At 40.0% G+C, this 25,311-nt stretch overlaps 1 protein-coding gene across 1 annotated transcript in view; it reads right to left on the bottom strand.

Moving 5' to 3' along the window:
* The window catches only part of LOC121889647 (metabotropic glutamate receptor 7-like), a 98,676-nt gene that overhangs the window by 10,036 nt on the left and 63,329 nt on the right, over positions 1-25,311 (bottom strand). Inside the window, exon 2 of the mRNA XM_042401792.1 lies at positions 2,343-2,428. Within this exon, the coding sequence (XP_042257726.1) occupies positions 2,357-2,428 (72 nt within the window). The 3' untranslated portion in view covers positions 2,343-2,356. The remainder of the gene's footprint in view (positions 1-2,342; positions 2,429-25,311) is intronic.

Raw genomic sequence — 25,311 nt, 5'->3', positions numbered from 1 at the left:
ATATTAGAGCTTTGGTGGAAACAGGAAGCCGCAGATACGACCTCAGATGAAACCCTGAAACCTTCAGAGCCGGAGGAGCAGACCATAACACTCACATCTGTTCTTTTTACTTCTGGAGAACATTTAGAGCAGAATCTGTCGTAAAGAAGAAGTTAACAGACACGAACTGGCACCGATCTCTGACCAGATGTCCAACAAAGTCCAAATGGACACGTTCTTCAGGTGGTATTAATGATATTAACACAGCAGTTAGGAAGCAGCTGGTTGAGTTATACTGGTGATTCATTTTTTTACAGTTTTGAGGTATTTGTACTTTACTTGAGTGACTTTAGTTACTTTTCAGATGAAGATTTGACACAATGGATAATATAACAAGCTTTTAAAATACAACACATTGTTAAAGATGAAACCAGTGGTTTCCAACCTTTTTGTCTTTTGACGTCTTACAAAAAGCAGTGTGTAGTCGGGGTCACATTTCACATGTCTATGAGTTGTTAACAGCTCCACCAAATTGTGATTTTTCCCTCTAAACTTCTCACATGCTTTCATTTCAATAAATGTTCAAATGATCCAATATTTCAGCAAAAATCAAAGATTAGAGAAAAAGTCCAAAAAACTGAAAACAGATTTGTGTATCAGAACTTTGTTTTTTCTTCTTTCCTCTCCCATTAATCATCTCAGAAAATACACGATTCACTGAACTCTGTTTCCTCTGATCAGAGCTGAAAAGCTTCAGTTAGCAGCTTCTCATGTTTATCTGCACTGAGAGTCACTTTCAGCTTTGGTTAAAATGACAAACGTGTCGGGCAGCAGCTCATATCTCACTAATTAACCTTCATTATGTGAGTAACTGAATGAATAAATGAAACTTGTCTGTTGTTGGTTTGTGTGTCTGTGAGGGAAGACGCTCCACTACGATCCAACCGGTCGTCCAGATGAAGCTCCAGATCTGTGGTTTGATCATGTGACTCCAGAACGTCACATAGCAGCGTCTCTATCAGCAGGACGACGTCATCACACATCACTGTTAATCAATAATGATGTTTTATGATCTGACACGTTTAGGGAAAGATGATGGTTTGGATTAAAATGATCACTTTGTTAATGTCAGAGAAACATGTGGTGGGTTAAAGTTACTACTAGTGATGTGCAGAGAGCCCAGTATCTGTATTTGTATTTGAATAAAAGTGGAAAGAGGCTTAAAAATCCTGTTTTTGTTTTTATTACGCTTTTAATTTTAGAAAATTAAAGTGTTACAATAAATGTTCATGAATAAACTACCTTATGAAGGAGTCTCCCAGATCATAGACGACTGCGCTGACTGATTTGTATGAAACAAATATTCATAAAAAACCCACTATTTGTGCTTTGGATTAGGGGTTAGGGGTAGGGGTTAGGGTTAGGGTTAGGATTAGGGGTTAGGATTAAGGGTTAGGGTTAGGGGTTAGGATTAGGATTAGGGGTTAGGGGTAGGGGTTAGGATTAGGATTAGGGGTTAGGGGTAGGGGTTAGGATTAGGATTAGGGGTTAGGGGTTAGGGAATACGAATAATGTATTTGTATTCGGGTGCACCCCTAGTTACTACAATAATAACCACGGGGTTAAAGGTTGGAGGACGATCATGCCTCCATCCACCTTCCTCTGAATGAGGAAATCTGTCCACATATATATATATATACGTGACCTGAACTGCAGCACTGCTCCGCCTCACAGTTACTACGACCGCTAGATGGCAGCTGTCACTCAAATATAACTACAGCTCGCGTTTGTGCGACTGACATTACGTGTGTCGTGTTTTCTGTGTCGTCTCAAACAATCAATAGAAATCTGCAGATCAATCATGAACCGTGTACTGAGTATCATCCCGGTATCATGAACAGAAACACATGATAACTCGCGACGTGTCTCTCGTTTTGCTCCCGACTGAAACTCATTCCACAACTTTTGCCGAGTTGTTCTCAATCTAAAACTCAAGCATGAATTATGAATTGCTTCCCTGTAATAGCAGAGAAAATGTAATGACAAGTTATTGCATTACCACACATCCAAACTCTGGCTGATAAATGAACAAGTCAGCCACAAAGACTAATGACATTTCTCTTCTGTGCAAGCCCTAGCGAGGACAAGCCTGCAGTGTGCAGTTAAATCAACAATACTGCAGCTTTTTTTTCTTTAATAGAGGGAATTCCAGGCGTTTCTTTGCTAAGCTCATTACAGTAATGGGAAAAAGCAGCACACTGACGGAGGAGGAAAGATGCAAACACTAAAAGAGGAAGAACTGTGGGGGCGTGAGAGCTGAGAGAAGATGGGAAGGAAGTGAAACTCTCTGATCATTTTTTTACCTCTCTTTTTCTTTCTATCTCATCTCTCTTCTCTTCTCTCCGAGTCTCTCTCTGTCTGCCTTTGGCTGGCTGCTCTGGCACAACTCCTGTGGAAACAGGACAAGGCTTGGCAGGATGGGTTTTTGGGATTGGCTCTAAAGTGGCACTAATATGCTAATTCCTCTCTAGGAATGTCCCCCGGTGGAAGCTCAGGCATCGGGGGAACGCTGCTCCACTCCAAGTGATCTATTTATAAAAGCAGAGCGATGTAGGTGGAGGCATCAATCAGCGAGCCCGGGAGGAGGAGAAGAGATATGTGGTTAGTATCAATTACAGTATATTGGAGAGCCACATGTTTAGTCTCAGATGTTGTTGTGGTGAACGCTGCTTTGGGGTTTATTTATCTTCATGTCTGGATGTGGAACTGGGACAGTTGCTGAAATGCTACTGTACATCTCACAGGTATAAACCTCACTGTTACCAAACCATGACATACAAGTCTGCCATTGCATCAGTTCACCCTGTGAAGACTCTGCTTTCACTCCCTTTATTTACAGGCTTTTAGCAGAGTCGCTACATGCTATATGTTGTTATATAGCTTTTATGAAACAAATAGTTATGTGCAATTTTTTTGCCTGTATGTCATGTCCAAAGGTTTCAAAGACAGGAAGGTAGTTCTGTTCCTGTTTTCTTACATGTTAGTGACTTAAGTTTAATATTACTGTAGTTTCTATCAGCTGAAGCTTGTGTAAGAAAAGAACTCTGAACATTTCACTCATACGTTCAGTATCAACATTTTTGCAACTTGCCAAATACATTAACAATATTTTCTCATTATGTTGAAAGAAAAGTTCAATTTCGTTTCTAGCAAAATTATTTGCTGTTGCAGTTAGTCGTATTTGAACGTAATTTCAGGTCAGACTTGTGTTCAAAGTGTTGCATAAATGTTTCAGGTTCAACTTTGTAAGATTTCAACAAGTGATTCTTTATTCAGACATGAGACAGACATGTTAAACTGCTGACAGATGTATGTGAAGCGATGCAGGACTGAAAGAGGACTTAAAGGATAATTCTGCCGATTTCCCAAAGACTAATAACAGGGTTAGATTCTGTTGCAGTGCTACAGATCACAATCTCTGACGTTGTACTGACGTTATTTACAATGTAAAGAGGTTTTGATCTGTAGCACAACAAGCTAGTAAAGCTGTAAACAGAACCGTGTTCCTGCACATGCTCAGTAGCGTCTTCCTTACACAGAACTACTCTCTGGAGACTGAAAACATGATGCTGTTATTAGTCTTTGGAGCCGTTTCTACACAACATGATGAAGGAACATGTGACCCAGTGCAGCGGTGAGACTCACTGACGTCTTTTTAATCAGATATATCAGCTTTGATACAAACACAATACTGGTTAGTAGATCAGTTTATTGTTGGTTTGGATCCAAACATGAAGAAAAATATAGAAAATCAGCAGAATGATCCTTTAAGTGGGACGTATTCATTAATCAACAAACCCATTAACCTCCTGTAGATACATTATGGTTGATTTTCCACCTCTAACATTCAGCTGGATGTACAGATAAACACTACCTGCCTCGTCTGCTGGGTTTTATATCATCTCTGCTGTCTCGTCCCCCCGCTGAGCCGACGGCAGCAGAGTCTGACCTGGTGGGGGGGGGGGGGGGACCACCATCTGTACCTGACTGGCTCTGCTCATAAACCACAGCAGCAGATCAGGACACACACAGAGACCTGGACACCGCTAACAAGGACGATCGTACCGCAGCTGATAACGAGGGTTCATCTGCTCTCTTCATGCAGGGACCTCGACGGCAACGACCTCGACGGCAACGACCTCGACGGCAACGGCGCGAAGCTGCGTCTGAAGGGTTTTTATCCTTATGAAGAGGATTATTTCAGTTAAAATGGCAAATAAACTATTGTTATATTTTATTACTCAGGATAATCAGGCCGTGATTAAATGAAATTGGATGTTGAGATGACAAACTGAAAATGAAAAGTAGAATTCTTCATTTACAGGTTGAAATGTTAAATACTGAATGAAAGAATGCAAAGAGAGAACTTTATATTTTCATTAATTTTCCCTTTCCAACGTTCATACACATTTCATTTTTCCATTTCAGCATTTTAATTTGACTTCCACAATATAAACTTGGTATTTCAATATCAACTCACCTTTGTCTGTTTTCTGTTTCATTTAAGCACTAAAACATAATAATAGTTTGTGTGCAGTTACTCTTCTAAATGTTAATCTTGGTTAAAATGAATCCTCCATGGATCTGCTCTGTAAACATCAGATCTGTTTATTCTCTTCTGACGTGACGCACCTCATTCAGTTTGTTAACTTGATACGTTTTTATAATCCAACATGTTATTCAAAGATACTCAGAGATGTTGCTCACAACCAGTAAACAAAGATCCAACATAACTAAAACCACAGTAAAGGCAGGAAGTAGACGTTAAATCAGACAGTAAAAGCAGTTCTAACAAGGAGAGTTTACAGTCACTTCTCTTGTGACCTTCAAACTCTGAGTCCAAGGTCACAGATGAGGGATTTGGGACCAATAAGGATCATCTCAGATTTAACACAGAATAACATGAAACAGCTTCATCTTGCATCCATGATGTCAGGTCTGACTAACATATCGACCCTCGGCTGACTGCTCACTGTGACTTCCTGTTAACTTCTTCTTCTGCTGCGCTCGTATTCACCGTCACCTCTCTGCCGCTCGCTCTCTCACTGAACCACTCCCTCGCCTACGCACCGCCCTGGTCCTTAAAACCAGCTACGCCACCAGGAGTTTCCCCGGCAACGACACAGAGGTTAACTCACGTTTCACAACGGCGATGCTCAGAGGCTCAGAGGTAAACTGAATAACGTTGAGTTGTGGACATAACAAGACATTAGAGGACGTTGTCTTGGACTTTGGGAAACACTGATGGGCTTGATGTAGACCTGAGAGAGACAACATGTTTTGGGTGAACTGGCCCTTTAAATGAACCTGTTAGAGAGAGGCTCAGTGTATCAGTGGAACAAAGAAGTTCAGCTCCATGAAGAAACAACCATCAAGTCCTAAAACACAATAAAACCACTTCCTGTCTGTGTGTGGTTATAGACCTCTTTGTCCAATCAGGCAACAAACTCATGATACAGTAAAACGTGTTTCTTTAAGGATTTAAAGCTGCGTTCAGTACATGGAAACACTTCCCTCTGTGCAGTAATGTCACTACAGCAAATATTGAGAAAAATGCAGTCAAGCAGCGAAACTGAAAACTAAGAAAACAAACTTGACAGGACAGAAAAAAAACCTGCAGAGGAGACAGTTTGGACTTTAAGCCACTTAAAATAAAAATGGGGTTCAGGATTCATACTGAGAAGAGCTGCTCACTGCATAAACCTGGAAAATGTGTGTAACAGAACTGTCGGATGTGCAGAAGAATACTGAACTTTACCGTTAGATCCTGACCGATCCGGTCGGCGTGTCGGGGGAATTGAAATCATTAAAGAAGTTACCGCCGCTGTGCAACGTGCTTCTTAATTTGGAGACGGACATATGACTTCCAGCTGCAGCTAATTCATTAACTCAACACGACCAGCTGTAGGCAACAAACAGAACATCAGTACTGATACTTCAGCAACCTCACAGATTATATTCAGTGACATGTGAGCGACATTTATTAGTGAAATTCAGACATTAATCTGACCAACATGTCAATAGACTCAATGAGAAGAGAGGAGGAGGAACAGCAGAGCGAGATGAAAGCCGAGCGAACTCTCTCTGAGCTGAAATGTGGAGAAAAACTTGGACGCTGGAGGCAGCAGCTCACTGTGACTTCCTGCCTGCGTCTCGTCATGTGCGGCGTTATATTCGTCTCTGTGAACACACCAGGATCCAAATATTCAGGGACCCGACGACGCCACTGAAGCAACATTTTACACTATTTTCTGACATTTTATGGCGCACATGACTAAGTATTTAATGGCCATATTTAATTTTGTTTAATTCAATCAATGCATGTATTGTGGCCTTATTTTAGCAGGTAATGTCCTTCTCTTAATGTGCGCACAGTTTGCTTTATGTCACATAAACTGACTATGTAGTAGCAGATGTAACTCACACTGCTGTGCATTTGAACTGAGTTCAGCAGTAACACTGATCCTCTGATATTTTCCTGCATTGTTTTCTGTATCTCGTTCTCTTGACTGATGAAGTTTGTCGGGGTGGAAATCTGGAGACAAACGTATTGACACGCAGCTCCGTTAACGTCTGTTTTTAGTGGCGTGTGTTTCCTCTCTCACATTTCATCCACATGAAGGTTTTAGGTTTGTGTTACTTGATGATTATAACGTTGATAAAAATCCTCATTTCATAAAGAAACGCTGCTACTGCGGTTCTTCATTTACCAGAATAACTTCCCTCCTTCTGTCTCGTTCTTGGTCTGAACATGCAGGTGTCTGGAGAGGCAGATTTATATATCTATTCATATAATATGAACCAAAACTGTGGAAAAACTTGAACATAAATATCCGACATGCAAAATCTTTATTGATTCTCACTGAAATATTTTATACTTTTTATTCAGTTTTATTGTATTTTATTGTTTGTTTGCAACTTTTTGATTTATGCCTTAAATGTTTTTATGAAATTTATGTGAAGTACCTTCAACTGCATTTCATGCAGCTGCTATTCAGATAAAATTCATTATTATTACCAAAGAGCTGCACAGATCAGAAATTTACAACATAACTCTCAGTAACGACTGGATACTCACATACATGCCTCCAGGGTGTAAATCATAAAACGTGACAGAACTCACTGATGGTAAAAACACTTTTTCTGCCACACGGCATCGTTTTCCATTAATCGCTGCCATTTAACAACACAGTAATCCAGTAAAGACGTATTTATTGATATGATGTTTCAATAACGATCCAGCTGACTACGTGCTAGGAGCCGCTGCAGTTTGTCAGATCAGCTGACGTCTCCCAGCAGCAGCTCCGACAACGTTGGTGCAACTTTCCAAACAGACGTTATTTGGATAAACTGACCACATACTGGGAATCTAACTGGTTACTTTCAACAACATTCAGCAGCATGGATGTATTATAAGAGCTGGATACTGGACTAAAAATGGCGCCCAGTCAGTTCTATAGGAATTGCTCGCCTGGCGCATGCGCCAAGAAAAGTTTCTAGCTTCCAGGTTTGCTTCCGTGTTGTGCGGCCCACTGAATATGTGCAGTAGTGTTTCCCCCGCTGGCCCCGCCCACAAGCTCCCACTTGGCCCATAGACTTTACATTGTGATGACGTCACGGATTTTTAAATCATTTTTTTGGCTCGAGGAAAGTTTGACAAACATAAAACCTCCATGAATCAAAAGTTCATAATAGAAAGAGTCATAATTGACGTTTGCAGTTCGAGGCGTCCTGTCAACAGTTTTACAGGCGTCTCTTTTACGGTGGTGGTCTATGAGGGAAAATGCTTTTTGAGCTGCAATACCGCAAGTGACCACTGGGGAAAACTGGCTGTAAGGCAGAGCGGCGGCGCCCTATCCAGCTCTTATTATACATCCATGATTCAGCCTGGCGCCACCGTTACTGGGCAGCTCTACTTCTTCCTCTCATGTTGGACTGAAGGACGCTGCAGAGACTCACTGCTGCCCCTCAGGTACGAAGTGGTATTACGAGACAGTACGGGCCGCGGCTAGCTGGTTAGCATGCTAACTTCAGTCGATATCTCTGCAACATAATACATATAGGTCTTTGACATAACATCAAAACTTATTTCTTCACATTCTGTTGGTAATTTTAGATCATTTGGGATGTTTTAAATTAAAATTATATTTTTAATATCAGCTGGACTTTTCTGAACTTTTTGTTTTGGTCTCTCCTACATGCAAAATAACTATATATTGGTATATTATTTGCTATTTTGACTAAATTTTATATTCATAAATCAAAATCAAAGTATGGAAAACTATTCTGCGCTGATTATCCACATCAAACAATACATTTCATCTGTCTTTATGCATAAGTTCTACTGTTTGTTACTTGCTGTATTCTTGCTGTTTCTGTTCCTTGCCATGTTGTTTAATGCAGCTCTCAGTAAATATGTAAAAACATTCTTGCCTTTGGCTTCTTGAAGTCATCTAACATGTAAATATTCACACCTCCTGGTTTCTCTGGACCAACTGCTACACTCCTGTTTACATTTTATTTTTCAGCATTTGGCTCAAATTACATCTACTAACTAACGTGGGAGGATGCTTCTCTACAGTTTGACTCGTGGATTTAATTTGAGAGAATCCACAGAGTTTCATCAGGAGGAGACGAAGCGTTCGCGTCTGTCGCAACCTTCGCTTTGTGCTGCAGGCCGATAAGACAGATGCATTTTTTAAACACAAATCTTTCAGAGTGCAGCTATAATGGATTAAATCTATAAAGGCTCGTCATTGTCGTGGAGTTTATTTCATGAAAAGAGCTGGTGTTCCCGGGATTCTGTTACCTCAGCATGAATCTCTTTATACTGGACTGTGAGCTTGTAAAGCAGAGCTGCATACTGAGCTGACTGCACTAACAAGTAACCACTGCATGAAGCAAAAAAAAAATGTAAAACCTTGCTCTCCGGCTGTATTTATTAAGCTCTGGGTTAAGGTCCAAAATGTGCCACAAGCTTGTTTGTGATGAGCCCTGACTTGACAAGGCTACCTGTATGTTTTAATGAGCTGGGGGTCTCTGGGAGTGAATAAATTATCATAATTAGATCCTGTGCTGCAAAAGTTTAAGACTGCTCAGCGGTACAGTATATTAACCTTTATTCTGCACATTTACTTTACAGCCTTGTAGCTGAACGGCTGCACAAAAGCTGACCACAGGGAGCGACAGAGGGAGGAGGATGTACTCTTAAATAAAACCCAACAAGCTAATAAAAATCAGCCACAGGATCTCTGGTCTTTAATTCAAACGGCTGCTGCGTCTCTGTTAGCCTTGTGTGTGGGAGTGAGAGATGCAACGTTAGAGAACTTTCGTGCTATTATGAGAAGTGTAGGCGAGGGAAAAGACTTCACCTGCAGTAGTCTCACGCTGCTGCTGCATCGCTGCAGTTCACTTAACGGCCACCGGTGTCATTAATGAGAAGGAATTTCTGATTCCTGCATGTAGAGCCTTTAAACTTAGTGAAAACTGTCAATTAGCATCCACACAGCAGACATCAAAGCTGTAATAAGTCTTCAGATCAAACTAACAGAGCAATAATTTCCAAAATCACCACCAGCACACTTATTAGAGGGACTGAATTTACAGACTGAGACCAGAATGACTCGTTGAAAACGACGACTGACTCAGTGTTTCTAGAGAGAAGTTGAGGCTGTTTGAACGGGAGTCAGTTGGAGCAGCTAGCAGCCGTCAGCGGCGCTTTAACTTCAGCCTCAAGACGTGAAGCTGCTGATTCAGACACAAAAGAAGTACAGCTTCGTTAAGGAAAGGCTTTGCTGACGTGAACTTTATCGCTCTATAATAACATCTCCTTATTTCCTCCTTCGTGCTCATTAAAATTACCGTATTGTCCTAAATATAAGACGACCTCGAATATAAGACGACCTCGAATATAAGACGACGCCCCCTTTTCCACCAGCTGTTTTTGTAAAAAGAAAGTTTTCCTGAGATATGATCAATCCGAGCTGAAGCTGTCGGATTCTTGGAAGCGTCAGAATGACTTCCTGTGGCATGGAGACAGGGACACAACAGCACATTTTCAATGTATTTGTTGCTTTCGTCATAATTTTCTTATGTAAACGATATTAGTTTGCGTATTACTGAAGAGCCAATTTAGGCTCAAAACTTACTTTTTCTAAAGGTAATAAAGACTTTTTAAAGAGAATTTTTGGACTCTGTTTTGCAACCACAAGATGAAAAGAAACCAACGTTTCCTGTTGGTAAACAGGAAGTCAGCAGCAGTCTCCTGTGTTCTCTCATTAATTTCACAATTTTCCAAAACAGTGGAGACATTTAGTAAAAGCCCAACATGTCCTCCTGTCAGCTGATGTCCCATCGTCTCACTGATGTCGCTCTAGAGAAACACACAGTTTCTACGTTGTTTTCGTGTCATCTGACAGATAATATTCAGTCTGCTGCCGGCGTCTCTGACCCGGCAGGACGGGCTGTTTGGGTGTGAATGTGGACACTGAGCTCTGCAGGACAGTTCAGACACGACGCTCAGAGACGTAGAAGTCAAATAAAGAAGCAGATGCTCTTTAAAGCCTGACGGCTGCAGCAACATGAGCCTGGACTGACGATGAGGAGGCTGGTGTAGATTGTACTGAAGTAAACAGCTGACCGGACGCTGCTTCACAAGACTTTGTGTTTAATCTCGCTAGCTGCATGAGGTGTAACAGTAGTTGTGTTAGTGAATAAATGTACATGAATCATGTGACTGAAGAGCTGAAAACATCAGATCTGTGTGGAGCGATGATGATGAGGAGGCTGTAACCTTCCTCACATCAATACATGAAACTAAGAAACGTCATATTTCCATCATGTTTTCCATCATTTGAGCTTCGCTGCTCTTTTAATGATGTCATCTCATCGCGTCTCTTCTTCTGCGACGGTTTAATGGCAGCGACTGTTTATCTGTTAATATTCACACAACAGCAGTAGATGGAAACAAACATTCAGAACATTTTTTTTACTGATTTTCTACATTTGGATGGGAACCTGACTACAGTTTAGCTGCTAACATGGCTGCAGGCTGGTTTATTACATTATTCATTATTATTATTGTGTACGTGGTGTGTGAGGATGCATCGAAAATTTAATTTTCAATACTCTGTCCGGAGTCGTGCTGATGTATGCAGGCGTAGCCAATCATTCACATAATCAATCAATCACACAATCACACAGACTGATGAAAAACTACAATGTAAGAACATAATGAGTTTATTTCAAGCAGCTACCAGGTTTATTAGTTGATTGACAAAAAACTAATCAGCGACTGTTTTGATAATCTGTGTTCATTTTGTTTAATTGTCATTTTAAAATGCAGAACTGACATTTTTCATCATTTCCCAACATGTTATAGAGAAAACAATAAAGAAAATAATCAGCAGATTAGTTGGTGATGAAAATAACCGTTAGTTGCAGCTCTATATATTATTATAGGTATATAGGTATTATATATAGGTAATGAGCGTAGTGCAGCGCCACCTGCAGTTCTAGAGAGGTAAATACTGTGACTGTTTCTGCACTTTAGTCTTGTTTTCTTTGTGTTCTGTCGTCTCGAGTCGCGTCGTGTGAAACCTTCAGCTGTACGACGACGTCGACCTGATTGTTGTGTTGATGCTTTGACTTTATTTCGTGTGCAGATGCTGTTCAAAGAAAGAGAGAAACGTCCCACTGACCCGTTAGAAAGAAATAAACTAGAGCTGCCTCTTATTCCCACACAAACACACACACACATACTGTACAACACACACACATTACTGACACAGTTGCAGTGACTGATGTTATAAACACACAGTTATAGAGAAAAGCTTTGATCCTGGCTCTATTTTAATCACCGCATGTGTGTGTGTGTTTGTATGATACATGTGTCGTTAGTGTGCACGTATGAGTGTGTGTGTATCTGCCTCACACCTCTGTGTGCACAGATGTGTGTGTGTGTGTGTGTGTGTGTGTCTGAATTACTCTGTGTGCCCAACAAAGAGCAGGCCAAGCATGCAACACGCATTTGATCTCAGTGGCCAACAAGCAATAAATTTTTTATCAGGCTGGAAATGGAAATCCTGGTGGGCCGCTTCTAAAGGAGCAGATCAGAATACAAACGCCTTTAAAGTGGAGAGAGACAGACAGACAGAGAGAGAGAGAGAAAAAGATAAAAGCAGAGAGAGAGAGAGAGAGAGAGATGGAATGATGAATAAATGACAGAATGGTGCAAAAAAAAAAGATAAAAGTGACTTGAGATGGGAAGGACGAGATCGACAGATTAGAGCTGAGACTAATTTTTTTTAACATTGGTTCAAATCAATTACTCGTTTGGTCTGTAAAACATCAGAAGAGTGAAAAATGTAATTTCCTAAAGCTCAATATAACATCTCGGGATATCTTGTTTTGTTCATCTAACAATCAAAAACCTCAGAAATATTCTATTTATTACAAGTGACGACCATAAAAAGCAGCAAATTCTCACGTTTGAGAAGCTGAAACCGTCACGAAAACAGTTGTGAATTAATTTCCTGTCAATAGATGGATAGAGAGGACGTTTTATGGCAGAAAGAAGAAGAAACCTGCATGTAAATGTGTTATAAAGGGGTCTGTTTAACTGCTCCTGTGCTGCTCAGAGACCCTGGAGGGAACTAATGAGCCTCAGCAGGAGAGAGTTAGAAATAAAAATGAGAGAAAGAGAGAGAGAGAGAAAGAGAGAGAGAGGAGGGATGTGTGGGGGTTGATGGACAGCTCGGCAGATAACGTGATGTGGGGAAATAATGCCCGTCGGATCTGTGCATCCTCCCCCTCCCTCCCTCTTCCCATTGAAAACTGCCGTTTGGGGAAAACCCCAGTAAAAGAGGCTGTGTACAGTAGGAACGGTCTCTGCTGCAGCATGTGGCCGCAGGCTGAAAATCCTGCTTTCACCACCTCATCCGTCTCCATCTACCCTCCTCTTCCTCCGTTATTCCACTCAGGGAATATTCCTGCAGGATCGTCTGTCCTCCTCCTCCTCCTCATGTAGCTGCTGCCTCTGTTTCATACTGATCCTTTGTTGGACTCAGTTCCTCCTTTAATAGATGCTGCCGAACCTCATGACACTTTAGCCTTGATGATGCGTCTGCAACTCCCTCCACCTCCTCACGGAAACTACTTTATACTCCTCAACATCAACACACATGAAGGAATATAACGCACTGCAGTACACCACCACCTCAATAATAAACATAAAGCACAATTATCACATTTCTGACAATGTCATATAAACTTCGTAAAAGTAGAATTTATGTCGGAGCTGTTGCATTGGATCATTTTATTTAATTATGACCAAGGAAATATACACAATTAGAACTGTGGGCATTTTTCACCATTTTCTGACATTTTTTAAACCATTAATCAAGAAAATAATTGACAGATTCATCGATAATGAGAATAATCGTTAGTTGCAGCCGTAATAACAACGTGTGTTGTGTTTTTCTTTATTTCTTGGTTTGATTTGTTGTCATTTAAGCACACACACATAGTCAGGTATCTGGTTCAAACTCTTGCTTTTAGCTCTTTGGAATCATCTTTTAACAGTCTTTCTGTTTTTATGGGTTGAGGAAAGAATTCTTTTTTATTCTTTTTCGTCTCTCTCTCCTCCTCTTCTTCTTTCCTTCTCTCTCTCCAAGCCAGTGAGCATAATCGACAGAGGGGTCTGGAGGATTGGGGCGCAGCAGGAGTCATTAGCAGTAGCTGGCAGGCTCACTTGGCGACTCATTTCTGTTGTATGTGTGTGTGTGTGTGTGTGTGTGTGTGTGTGTGTGCAGGAGAGAGGGAAGAGAGAAAATGGCTAACTGCTTCCTTCATATCTCCCTCTTGTCTAAAATGAGCTGCTGCAGGTAAAAACTCCACCTGACAAACTGAGTGACGCTCAGAGCGTTTGCGGGTTTTTTGATGGTCGGTATAAACTACGCGAGGGTGTGAAAGGTTTACAGATTCAATCTTAACAAACTGATCCGAGTCGGCCCCCGATTCTATCTCACATGTTTTGATATTTATGACCCAAACATCTGCCACATCGACCACGAAACGCAGCCGACACCCGAGACGAGTCTGATGTATCGGGAGTCAGCAGGATCATCCGAGCTGCTGTCGAGTGTGTAATATCTCGTCTGTGGCTAATTATCTACTGTCAACGCGCTCACAACAATGACAGAAATCTGCAAAAGCTGTTGTTATGTGTGTTAAAAATCAGTCCTTCTGTTCTCAAAATAAGATGTTTACAGTTAAATCCTGCTCAGCTTCTCTTAAACATCACTGGAAAGTCATGACACACAGATTAGAGGAACCTGGATTTTATCTCAAGTGTAGCATATTCTTCTCATCAATTTGTATCATATTACCGGTAGATTTTCATCAAAGTAAAGCTGCGTTACCATTAAAATATGGAAACAGACCAAACGTGCATTAGAATTTTTGTTTTTGCACGATGTGTGAAATGTCTAAACCATAAAATCGAGTTATTACAACGTGCACGAAAAGGTCTGATCTGATAACGCTGCAATAAAATAAATCACTGAGATGTCACTGCTGATGACGGTTTATAAAGTGACGAATTAATGATTCAAGCCTCGCCGCAAACTCACCGATGTGACACGATCGGTTAAATTAGGCCACGTTCTTTGCTTGTTCTTTTCATCGGCAGGTCTGACGAGAGGTGGAGCAGGCAGAAGTATTGATAAGGGTTAGGGGTTAGGGGTTAGGGTTAACCCATGTGGACGCACGTCTTTATACACCTGGAGAAAAGAATGTATCAACGTGTTTCTGTCTTCAGTTTTACTCTTGAATCTACAGAGTTTTATACGTCAGGCTCTACAGCAGCAGCAGCAGCAGCAGCAGCAGCAGCACAGAACAGTCCGGCCCGGCTGACCTTCAGACTCACTTCAGAACAAGACCGATTCACAAGTCTCACATGGGTGCACCAGCTCTGGAACACAGACTGAGATATTGATAAACTGCTGCACACACACACACACACACACACACACCAACATTAAATGCCAAGGCTCAGGTGGGTGTCACCAGCTGCCCACATGGCCAATTTTTTTTGACTGTTTAAAGTGGATCATAACTGTCAATCACCGCCCGGCTGCACACGCTTACTATGTGAACCACAAGTCATTTTCCTTTGATTTATTCACACTTTCCACAACTCCAACCATCCTAAAAATCTCTGTGGAAACATATTTGATGTATAAACACTTGAGCACTGAGAGTCCTGTGTGTGTTGAGGTTTAGACAACAGAAGCACTTTGCTTCAGGTTAGTGAAAGATGGCTGCTTCTCTTAAATGTTAATAAAAACGTCGTGTCTCGAGCTTCAAGTCTCTTCAGACTTTTTCTCTATTAAACAGAGACGGTGATCTTTCTCTGATCTTAACCAAGTGCTGCCAGAGTCTGAACAAAAGCAGAAAACTGTTTCATTATGCTGCAGTTTCTTTTTGTTGGTCCATGAACTTTTCTGATCTGACTCCTACAGCAGGACTCCATCATCTGTCTGTGTCTTTCAACACTGTTATATGTCATCCCTGCTGAAACACGCTGTAGGAAAGATTTGGATAGATTTAGGAATGATGATCTGGGTTAAAATAAGGTTTAGGAAACATCGTGGTTTAAGTAAGGATAAAGTTAGGGGATGTTCATTGTCATGGTTTTTAAAAAGAGTGTTGACCTGCAGCTGGAAACCACGATCTCCCGTCTTTAAGGACTTTGTCGCTCTGTAATTACGTCATTACTGCAGCCGCTAGAGGGCGCTGTCACTGCAGCGTAAACAGATGTTATTCTGGGGAACTTGCATTACCAGTCTTGTCACTGCAAGTTCAGGTATTTTGGCAGGAAAACAAAAGAAATAAGTTGTCACTGATATGTTCAGTATCAACATTTCTTGTCAGATCTGGTGATTAACATCATTCACCAGCTGTTTGTTGCTGCTAGTCTTGTATCTATTATTGTTGTTGTTGTTGTTGCAGATGGCGTCCACCTAGAGTCCGGTTCTGCTCGAGGTTTCTGCTCGAGGGTCTCTCTGTAAATTAAAGAGTACGGTCCACGTGAAAAATGCCCTGAGATGACTCTTGTTGTGATTTGGTGCTGTATAAATAAAACTGAATTGAATTGAATTAATTGTTATGTTGAGAGAACGTGTAATCTGAGCAGTATTATTGCAGTTTAGTCGTATGTAAATGTAATTACTAGCAGAACTATAGCGGCAAATGTTGAACACCGTCAGACGGTGTCGTATCATGTGACCTCTGGTTTGGTGTTAATGAGATTTTCTCTCAGACAAGTACACCGTGTACTATTAGGGTTGTGAGATGTGGATTAAATCTTCTATTAGAGACGTTCCTGAGCCGGCCCTAATGATCAGTATCAGGGCTGATCTGGACATGTTTTAAAGAATCAGTTTTCACTAAAATGAGCTCGATAAAATGTGGATTCTTTCTTTCCTCTCGTGTGTTTTGTCCTCCTCAGCCTGCCAGTGTTGATCAGAGTCAACATCAGAGATCAGAGTAGAAAAGCTTCAGTTAGTTGTTTATCTGCGCTGAGCGTCACGTCCAGTTTTGGTTAAAATGATAAACATATTGGGCAGCAGCTCATATCAGCCGTCATTAATTAACCTTCATTCTGTGTGTGTCTGTACTTGACCAAAGATCATCTGTGAGAGAAGACGCTCCACTCTGTAACACCACTGTACAATCAGAGTGTTCCTGTGGTTCCAACAGAGTGAGACGTCTTCTCTCTAGAGGATCAGGAGTCAAATTCACATCAGATCCATCATTTAAAGGACCAGTGTGTCAAATTTAGTGACATCTAGCAGATCGGACTTGGTAGAAATGGAATATAATATTCATAAGAATGTTTTAATTAGTGTTTAATCACCTGAAAATAAGAACTGTTGTGTTTTTTGTTACCTTAGAATGAGCCTTAATATCTACAGAGGGAGCAGGTCCTCTTCCATGTTGCACCACCATGTTTCTACAGTAGCCCGGAATGGACAAACCAAACACTGGCTCTAGCCCACAAGAACCATTTCTCCTTAAAGGAAAATTATGGGGAATATAAAACAGACCAAATGGACCACAATTCTACCTTCAGTGTCTCTGATCTGTAATGTAACATACATGTCATAACGATATTTAACTTGTTTTATAGAAATGTGGTCAGAACAGGTTAAATGTAAAACAGGACGTCTTATTAAAGCATCAGAATAGTTAAATGGGTTGAAACCTGCCTTTAGTAACAAAAAACAAGCTTTTTAAAATGAGCTAGGTCTGTCACATTTGCTGACCAGGCACGTCGCCATGTTGGAAGTGATGTCATGGCTTCACAGATTCACACGCTGTCACATGACTGCACCAGGATGTTCAGTAGATGTCACTTAGGGACTTCATGAGTTCAAATCAAGGATAAAGCTGTAAAAGGAATTTTCCAGAACATTGAAAGTGTTGGTGACACCTGTGTCACTATGGGTTCTTATGGACTAGAGACGACCTTTCACGTTTCTGGCAGGTTTTTCAGCCACCACAGGTTCTCCTACGGTGGTTCACCAGGACCTTCAGGATTTGGATCAAGTACAGTCAGAAGTTTACAGCTGTTATCTCAATATGTCAGATACATACAGTATTTAATCGACGTTTAGGTAAATATAATTATCAGATCAGACTTAATATCAGTAGAGAAACTTCATCAGGACATTCCCATCTTCTATCACAGTATATTTATTATAGTTTATTATTTTATTTGAGGTGTTTTTAATAGTTTTGGACAACGGAGGTCTACAGCACAGAGAAATAAGATATATCAGAGTTTGGATACACTCACGATACTTGAATTGAGTCTAAACATGAGATTTATTGACAAGAACAATATAGAAAATCAGCAGAATGATCCTTTAACTCTGCTGAACATGGTGCTCACACATGTTCACGTTTAACTTTCTTCACTTTCTGCCTCCACACTTTCTCTTCAGTGCTGAAATTATGATTAAAATATTGTTTGTTTAAGTTTTTTTGTGGAGACAGTGGTTTATGTGGGCTTTTCATGCTCTGCGGCTGCAGCCTGGATGGTGCCAGATTTATTTATTTTTGTTTTATTGCTTAAGGCTGCATGCTCGGTTCTTTCAAGATAAAAAACCCTCTTCGTTTTTCTCGCCCACGATGCTCAGTAAAGAATCCTCCGGTTAGAGGCTCCTGGAGCAACTGGAGTGGCCCGTCGGGGACAGCGATTATGAGAAGTTCAAACTTTGTTTATGGAGCACTTTTAGAAAGACAGAAGTTACCAGATATTAAAAACAGAGTGAGGAAAGGTAGGAGGTGTCCAGCTTTTGAGATAATGTAATAAAGTATTGAGGTTAATGTTGCAGCCTCATTTTCAGCACATTTTCTCTTCAGTGCAGTCTTTTTATATCTGTACTGCTTGCTTTTTTTGCATATCTTGCTTATTATTTTTCATACAAGTTCTGTTTTCTTTTAACAAGTTAAATTCTGCTGGTGAAGGAATAATTCAACTTGTTTTTAAATCAACGTGCAGCAGCGTTTTCATGACACAAGCTGAGTTGTGTTAAAAATAAGTTGAAATATTCTCACTGCAAAATGGTGTTTAGGAATCAATTATTAAAGTATTTTGGGGTAAAAACTAAAGGAAAACGTTAGAAAGTTTCTTGTGAAATTGTCACAAACAGAGCAGCAGGTCTTTGAAGTCAGTAAAAACTGAAAAATGTCGTCCTCCTCAAATAATGTGATAATATTTTTTCTGTCTAAATATCCAAACATCAAAGTGTTGAGAGTTCAGATTCACAGCAGTGTTTGGTGTGTCATGCATCTCTATAATGTAGTTTAAATACATATAAATGGATGATATTTATGTTAAGACCACGTGTCCATGTTTACAGAAGCTTCTCCAGGTTTGCAGATAGAAATAAAACAAAAGTTTATTTTATCTATTGGCTCCTAAAACTGATATGATTGGAAGTTACAGCTCGTGATGCTACACTTCCTGTTTACAGAGTTGGTTGGTTTACACATTACTGACATGTTTGCTAGATATTTCTAAAGTTGTAATGGTGCAACCTGATTCAAGCTTGAAACTAGTCACTAAAAACTTAAAAGAGACTTTATACACAAACTAACTGATGGATTTATGATCAGCTGAATACTCACACAGCTGCTCATTTTTGAAGGTGTTTTATTTTATTATTTGCTCTAATTTCTCTAATCTCGACTGACTCCATCTTTGCTTTTCCTCCTTAAACCTAAAACCATAAATATAACAAACTGATGGCTGCATCGGCAGAGCTGTGACTGTGTTGCTGATCATTTCCAACAAAAGGTTGTTTACTGAACGTTAATCTGCTCGGTGTATCTCTGTCTGCAGCTGACAGCCCACCAGGGCTTTGCTATGTGGGTTATCGGTGTCTCTCCTGGCCACACAGCCCACCACAGCTAAATTATTCATTCACCTTGTGACTGCTGCCTGCTTCTCTCTGCTGCAGTCGGTGTGCAGATTATTGGCGGTGAAAGGCTCGGTCAGTGTGTGGTGGCAGGCGGCCCACACAGCAGCGAGAGCGGCTAGAGGATCAAGTGGAAGAGGACATGATGTGATAAAATGTCAACAACATGAGACAACAGAGAGTCCTCCTTCATTCATATTCCTGCAGATTTCAACTGATAAATCTGCATCGTCTCCACTTTATAGGTTGTAACGCAAAACTTGGACTCGCAAGCTTGCGTGTGTTGTATAGTATTTAGGCCATATTTGCCATATCATGTGTCGGCCACTTTAGGTTCACATCAAGTCAAACCAGTGCTTACTGTGCTGTATCTTTGTCAGAACTGGCCTATGTATGTTTTAAGATAACTGGGCCACATTTGCTGCACCATATGTGGGCCACTTTTGCTTTACATCCACATTTACTATTATCAGCTGTGCCAGATCTTTGCCAAAGGTGGCCCACATTTGTTCTGTGATATTTGGGCCATATTCACTATGTATCACATGGGCGACTTTAGGGTCACATCAAGTCAAACCAGTGCTTACTGTGCCGTATCTTTGTCAGAACTGGCCTACGTATGTTTTAAGATAACTGGGCCACATTTGCTGCACCATATGTGGGCCACTTTTGCTTTACATCCACATTTACTATTATCAGCTGTGCCAGATCTTTGCCAAAGGTGGCCCACATTTGTTCTGTGATATTTGGGCCATTTTCACTATGTATCACATGGGCGACTTTAGGGTCACATCCAGTTTACACATCGCTGAGAGCACTGCACCTTTGCCAAAAATGGCCCACATTTGTTTTGTGATATTTGGGCCATATTTGTTATTTTACATGTAGGCCACTTCAGGCTCACATCCATTCTGTCAGAACCAGAAGAGGGCCAGCAGTGCCGTATCATTGCCTGAAGTGGTCCACTTCCATATGCTATCTGAGTCTTTTATTCTATTGTTTTTTAAGGAGGTTGCTCCACTTTGCGAGTGTGTTTTCATGTTAATTCTATTGTTTAATACATTCTCACATCTGTAGACTCTTGTCTAAATATCTAATTATCTAAATATTTGGTCAATTATTTTAATTATTGGTTGTTTTTCTTTGTTCCCATTTTGGAAACACCATAAAGTGTAAATCAGTCCCTTTAGGGAAAATAAAGAAAAGTGTGCAAGTGCTTTATAACGCTATGGTGAAAAAAAAAAAACCTTATAGAAAAATAAGAAAGCAACCAACAAAAAGGTTGAATCTCTTGATATTTTCACTGTCACAACTGCAAATGAAAACAAATGCAGAGAATAAAGTTGAATTTATAAAAATGTTAAGAGTAGATAAATATTCATTAACGCTTTCCTATAAAAGAACATTTTAGGAGGAGATCATTCATGTAAAGTAACTAAGTACATTTACTCAAGTACTGTACATAGGTACAATTTTGAGGTACTTGTACTTTAGTATTTCCACTCGGTGCTACTTTATACTTCCACTCCACTACATTTCAGAGGGAAATATTCTACTTTCATTTCAATAAATGTTCAAATGATCCAATATTTCAGCACAGATCATTTAACTATTTATGTACTTTTACTGTAGTGGGATTTTTCATGCAGCACTTTTACTTGTAATGGAGTATTTTTACATTGCTGTATTGGTACTTTTACTTAAAGGACCAGTGTGTCAGATTTAGAGGCATCTAACTGTACAGACTGGTCCTTTAAGTGAAGGATCTGAATACTTCTTCCACCACTTGAGCAGATTTAATAGAAGCTAAAGATGTAGCCTGTAGTGATACCATTAATAAATCTACAATTAATGTTATATACTGTTAATGTGATCATGAAGCATCATTTATCAGCAGCTCTGAGATGAACTCTCGCTGGTGGAGTTAAAGCAGGACTTATCAGAGTTCAAACACTCTGACTGTAAATAAAGAGACATGTATGTAACATGAGTTTGACCACAAACAGCATCGCCGTTAAAACTACAGCTGCACACGTTTCTGTTCATATGTAACTGTTCTGCTTGAGCGGTTGATGTTCAGCAGAACATTCAGTGCCTTCGCAGGATGTTCATGATAACAATAACAGATGTTTAACACCCTTCAGCGAGTCTGATTATTGGTCAACAGAACATGTGAGTTCATCAGATAATAACTGAGAAGTGGAGACGTGGTGTGATGAGAACGTTCTTCCTGCTTTAAGTTGTCAGGTAGCATTTCTCTGCCTGTTTTTCTGATTATATTTCTATACTAACACTGAAATAATGAGGTGAGCCGTCACGTCTGACAACCAAACAACAGAAAAAATGAGATTAAACTGCCTTGAGACACTTCCTGCCCTGCTAAAGTTTAGCATACTGACACTTATTAGCATCAAAAGATAAAGATAAGCCTCCACTTTAGTAAACACAATTGTAATTTTAAGGGAAATATGTCAAATATTTGGCTAAAATGCTAATATATGTTTTTACTTATTTCATAAGACATTGACGTTAGAGATCTACTTTTTTGTTCGTTTTTTTGTCTCAAAAAGCATCGTAAAAGTAGAACTAATGCAGCTAATAAAGTGGGAAGTGTATGCCGTCCTCTGTTTCCATCACAGTTATGTATTTATGTCATTTAGAGACGAGACTCTGTAAAGGTTTCACACTGTGTGACTCTGTCTATAATGACAATCTACAATAGAAATCAAGTATTGTGGGGAAAGAGTTCCCCACAGATGTGTTGCACTTGCAGGTTTGTTTTGGGTCATTATGTCGCTGTAGGTCAGGTGTAGACCGGAGGCTGCTGCAGCTCTGCAGGATGCTGTGATCTGTGATCCAGTTAAAGAGCCTCAGACCATCAGGCTTCCTCCTCCAGGCTGTTATACTGACAGAGGATGTGGAAATAATCTCCTGTAGTATCGGTTGCATCAACTTTCAAGGCTTCATTTACTTTCTTTGCTGCAGAAAAACTGAGCTGTTAACCCTATTATTTAATCCCTGAATAACTCTAACTAATTTACATTATTTTTCAGTTTTTGGTAACTAAATTCTAATTCTTACCTCAGGCTGCTTACCTTTGTACCATTTAAAGCTCTTCAATGGAAGTGAATTGCTTAAATTTAAATAAAAAACTAGAAAAATTAGGTTGTTCTATATTTTGATCGCTAGTGTAAATGTATCTGTATGAAATCTGTAAATGTCCACACACAGTGACAGCCTATCAGTGAACAGTGTACAATGTACGTGACGATAAGTGACGTATGTACAGTCTGACGTCTCCGTTGTCTGTAGCTGGTTTCCTCTTAAACAGCCCACATGACTGTACGTTCACTCTCTCATACATTCAGTCCGCCTGTGATGTCACAGGGGGACATTAAAGTAAAAGACTCTTGAAGCGAGATCTTTAACATAAATGTCAAATGAATCTATACATTCACTCCCATATAGCAGCGGTTTTTTTTAATCAGTTCCCCTCCCCGCTGCTTTTGATGCATGACTTATCAGCCTTCCAGATGGTAGTGTAGAATATTTTATCACTATTAGTTTCAGCAATACAGCAATACATTAATGAGGACTCCTACACGCAGCATCTGTAGCAGGTGCCACGCAGCGAGGATGCTTAATTAAGCTTTTATTGAAATTTATCATTTCCATGTTTTGTTAGACAAAAGCTTGTAGAACAAGGAGTCAAAGCAGTGATGATGACACACCGATACACCTTTAACTGATGTGTCTCAGGTAAGGAAATGAATTTAAAAATGCACAATATCGTGAATGTAAGATGAGCAATTAACACTTTGAGATTAAAGTAGTTGAACTGCTCTATAATCAAGTCAGATTTTTTTTTAATTTACTTAGATATATGTGACATTTTATTTTATTATTTTATTTATTTATAGTATTTTAGTTATGTCTTTTATATTTAGCCTGTGACGGGAGAGGTCAGTAGGTTTACAGAGTGGAGTGTTTTAATTTGCCTAAAATAATATAAAACACTAACAGAGAGCCAAAAACAATATCAAGTGCAAATATATTATCATTCATAGCTGAGCTGTGTGTCTCAGTTTCCCACAAGTCTCCGTTCCTCAACTTCCTGCTTGAACTCCGCCCGCAGACTCAGTATGCCGTTGCTATAGTAACAAGAGTGATCCATGACATCATTTTATCAATAAAACCAGTGATTGTTTAACAAACAAAGTAACAAACGACCTTTGTTGTCTCGCATCAGTTTACTGTAAAGTATCTTCATCTTTTTTATTATTTTATTAATAATTACTTTTTATAACCAATTAACTTTCACTGCAAGACTTCATTTTGGATACATCGGACCCGACCAGAGACTAAGACCTGATCCAGCTGATGAACCGGGGAAACTGGATCTGCTTCACGCTATTTAGCACAAAACAACATCTGGTCGCTTGCAAGTGTAATCGTGAAGGTTGACATCAGGGTAAAGTTAGCAGTAGGATTGTGTGTAAACGATTGTATATTAATGCTGGATGTTTAATGTTTACAGTCGATGTTTCCTCTCACTTGCTGTCAGTGGTGTAATCTCAGTGTAAGTCGTGAGTTCGTATAGAGAGATTTGCTTCGAGGCCTCGTTGGAAACTGAAACTTCCCGCCTGATGCTCACCAGGATTCACCATTTGTGCCTCATTGTACTTTGATATGCTGGAATAATGTTGGCTGTATCTTTAATACTTTATTGTTTTATTTGTTGCTCTTTCTGTAACAAAATCTGAAGCCAAGAAATTACTCCAATTACCTTGATTGCATTATTCAACTGCTGTAATAGATCTGATTGTGATAATTTTAGTAGATTTTCTTTAATTATTGATTAAAGTTCCATGATTTATGGTGAATTATTCATTAAAGTGCAAATCCAGGTTGCAGCTACACAGGAATGTTTGAATATGAACATGTGAATCTTTATTGACACGCTAGTTATCAACGTCTTGTGTTGAGTGGATGGTACGTCACAGCAGATCCACTGAGGTCCAGCCGTCGCTCTTAAAGACAAACAGAGAAACTGTCGGGTGAGAAATCGAGCACCGACCTCATTCTCTCGGTAAATTACCCAAACAGCAACTGCACCGAGCTAGATATCATTACCTCTTTCCTTCCACTCCTCGAGGATAAATTCTGCTGCCATGCATTTCCTAATCATCAAAACAAGAAGCTTTTTTCCGTGAGTCACTGGTAAACAGACACAGAGAGAGACAGAGAGAGGAAGGAAGCAGACAAACGCTGAATATAATTGAGCCGAATACAAAGACGTTATGTTCTCTTGCTTTTTGTTACGTTGCACAAAAGCAGTTCAGTCTGTTGAAAGAGATGAGTGACACAATTAAAGCCAGATCCATGCATTCATCCACACACACACACACACACATATATCTTCAAACAGATGTAAGTGTGTGTAAGCATGTGAGTGATGGGAGCACACCCAGAATGACAAGACGGAAGAAATACAGGATGAGAAATGACTGTTTTTTTTTACTTCCTGTCAGTGAGATAAAGCCCCTTCGCTCCGTGATAAACATTTTCGTGCATTATGGGAAATATTAGAGGTTGATTTAGAGATAGACGAACAAACCTGCAGCCTCTGCATCAAGATTACAAAGCTGCATCTTCCTGTGTTTCTGTTTGAAAGTAGATAAAAGCATCTGAATAAATCAGGAACTGCAACTAATTAATCTGTCATTCTCTCTGTTATTTTATTGATTAGTCGTTTGCTCTATAAACTGTCAGAAAATGTCGATTA

The sequence above is a fragment of the Thunnus maccoyii genome, chromosome 3 (assembly GCF_910596095.1).
Source record: "Thunnus maccoyii chromosome 3, fThuMac1.1, whole genome shotgun sequence".
Lineage (NCBI taxonomy): Eukaryota > Metazoa > Chordata > Actinopteri > Scombriformes > Scombridae > Thunnus > Thunnus maccoyii.
The sequence above is the reverse complement of the archived record's forward strand: the minus strand, read 5'-3'. Positions and strand labels throughout refer to the sequence as shown.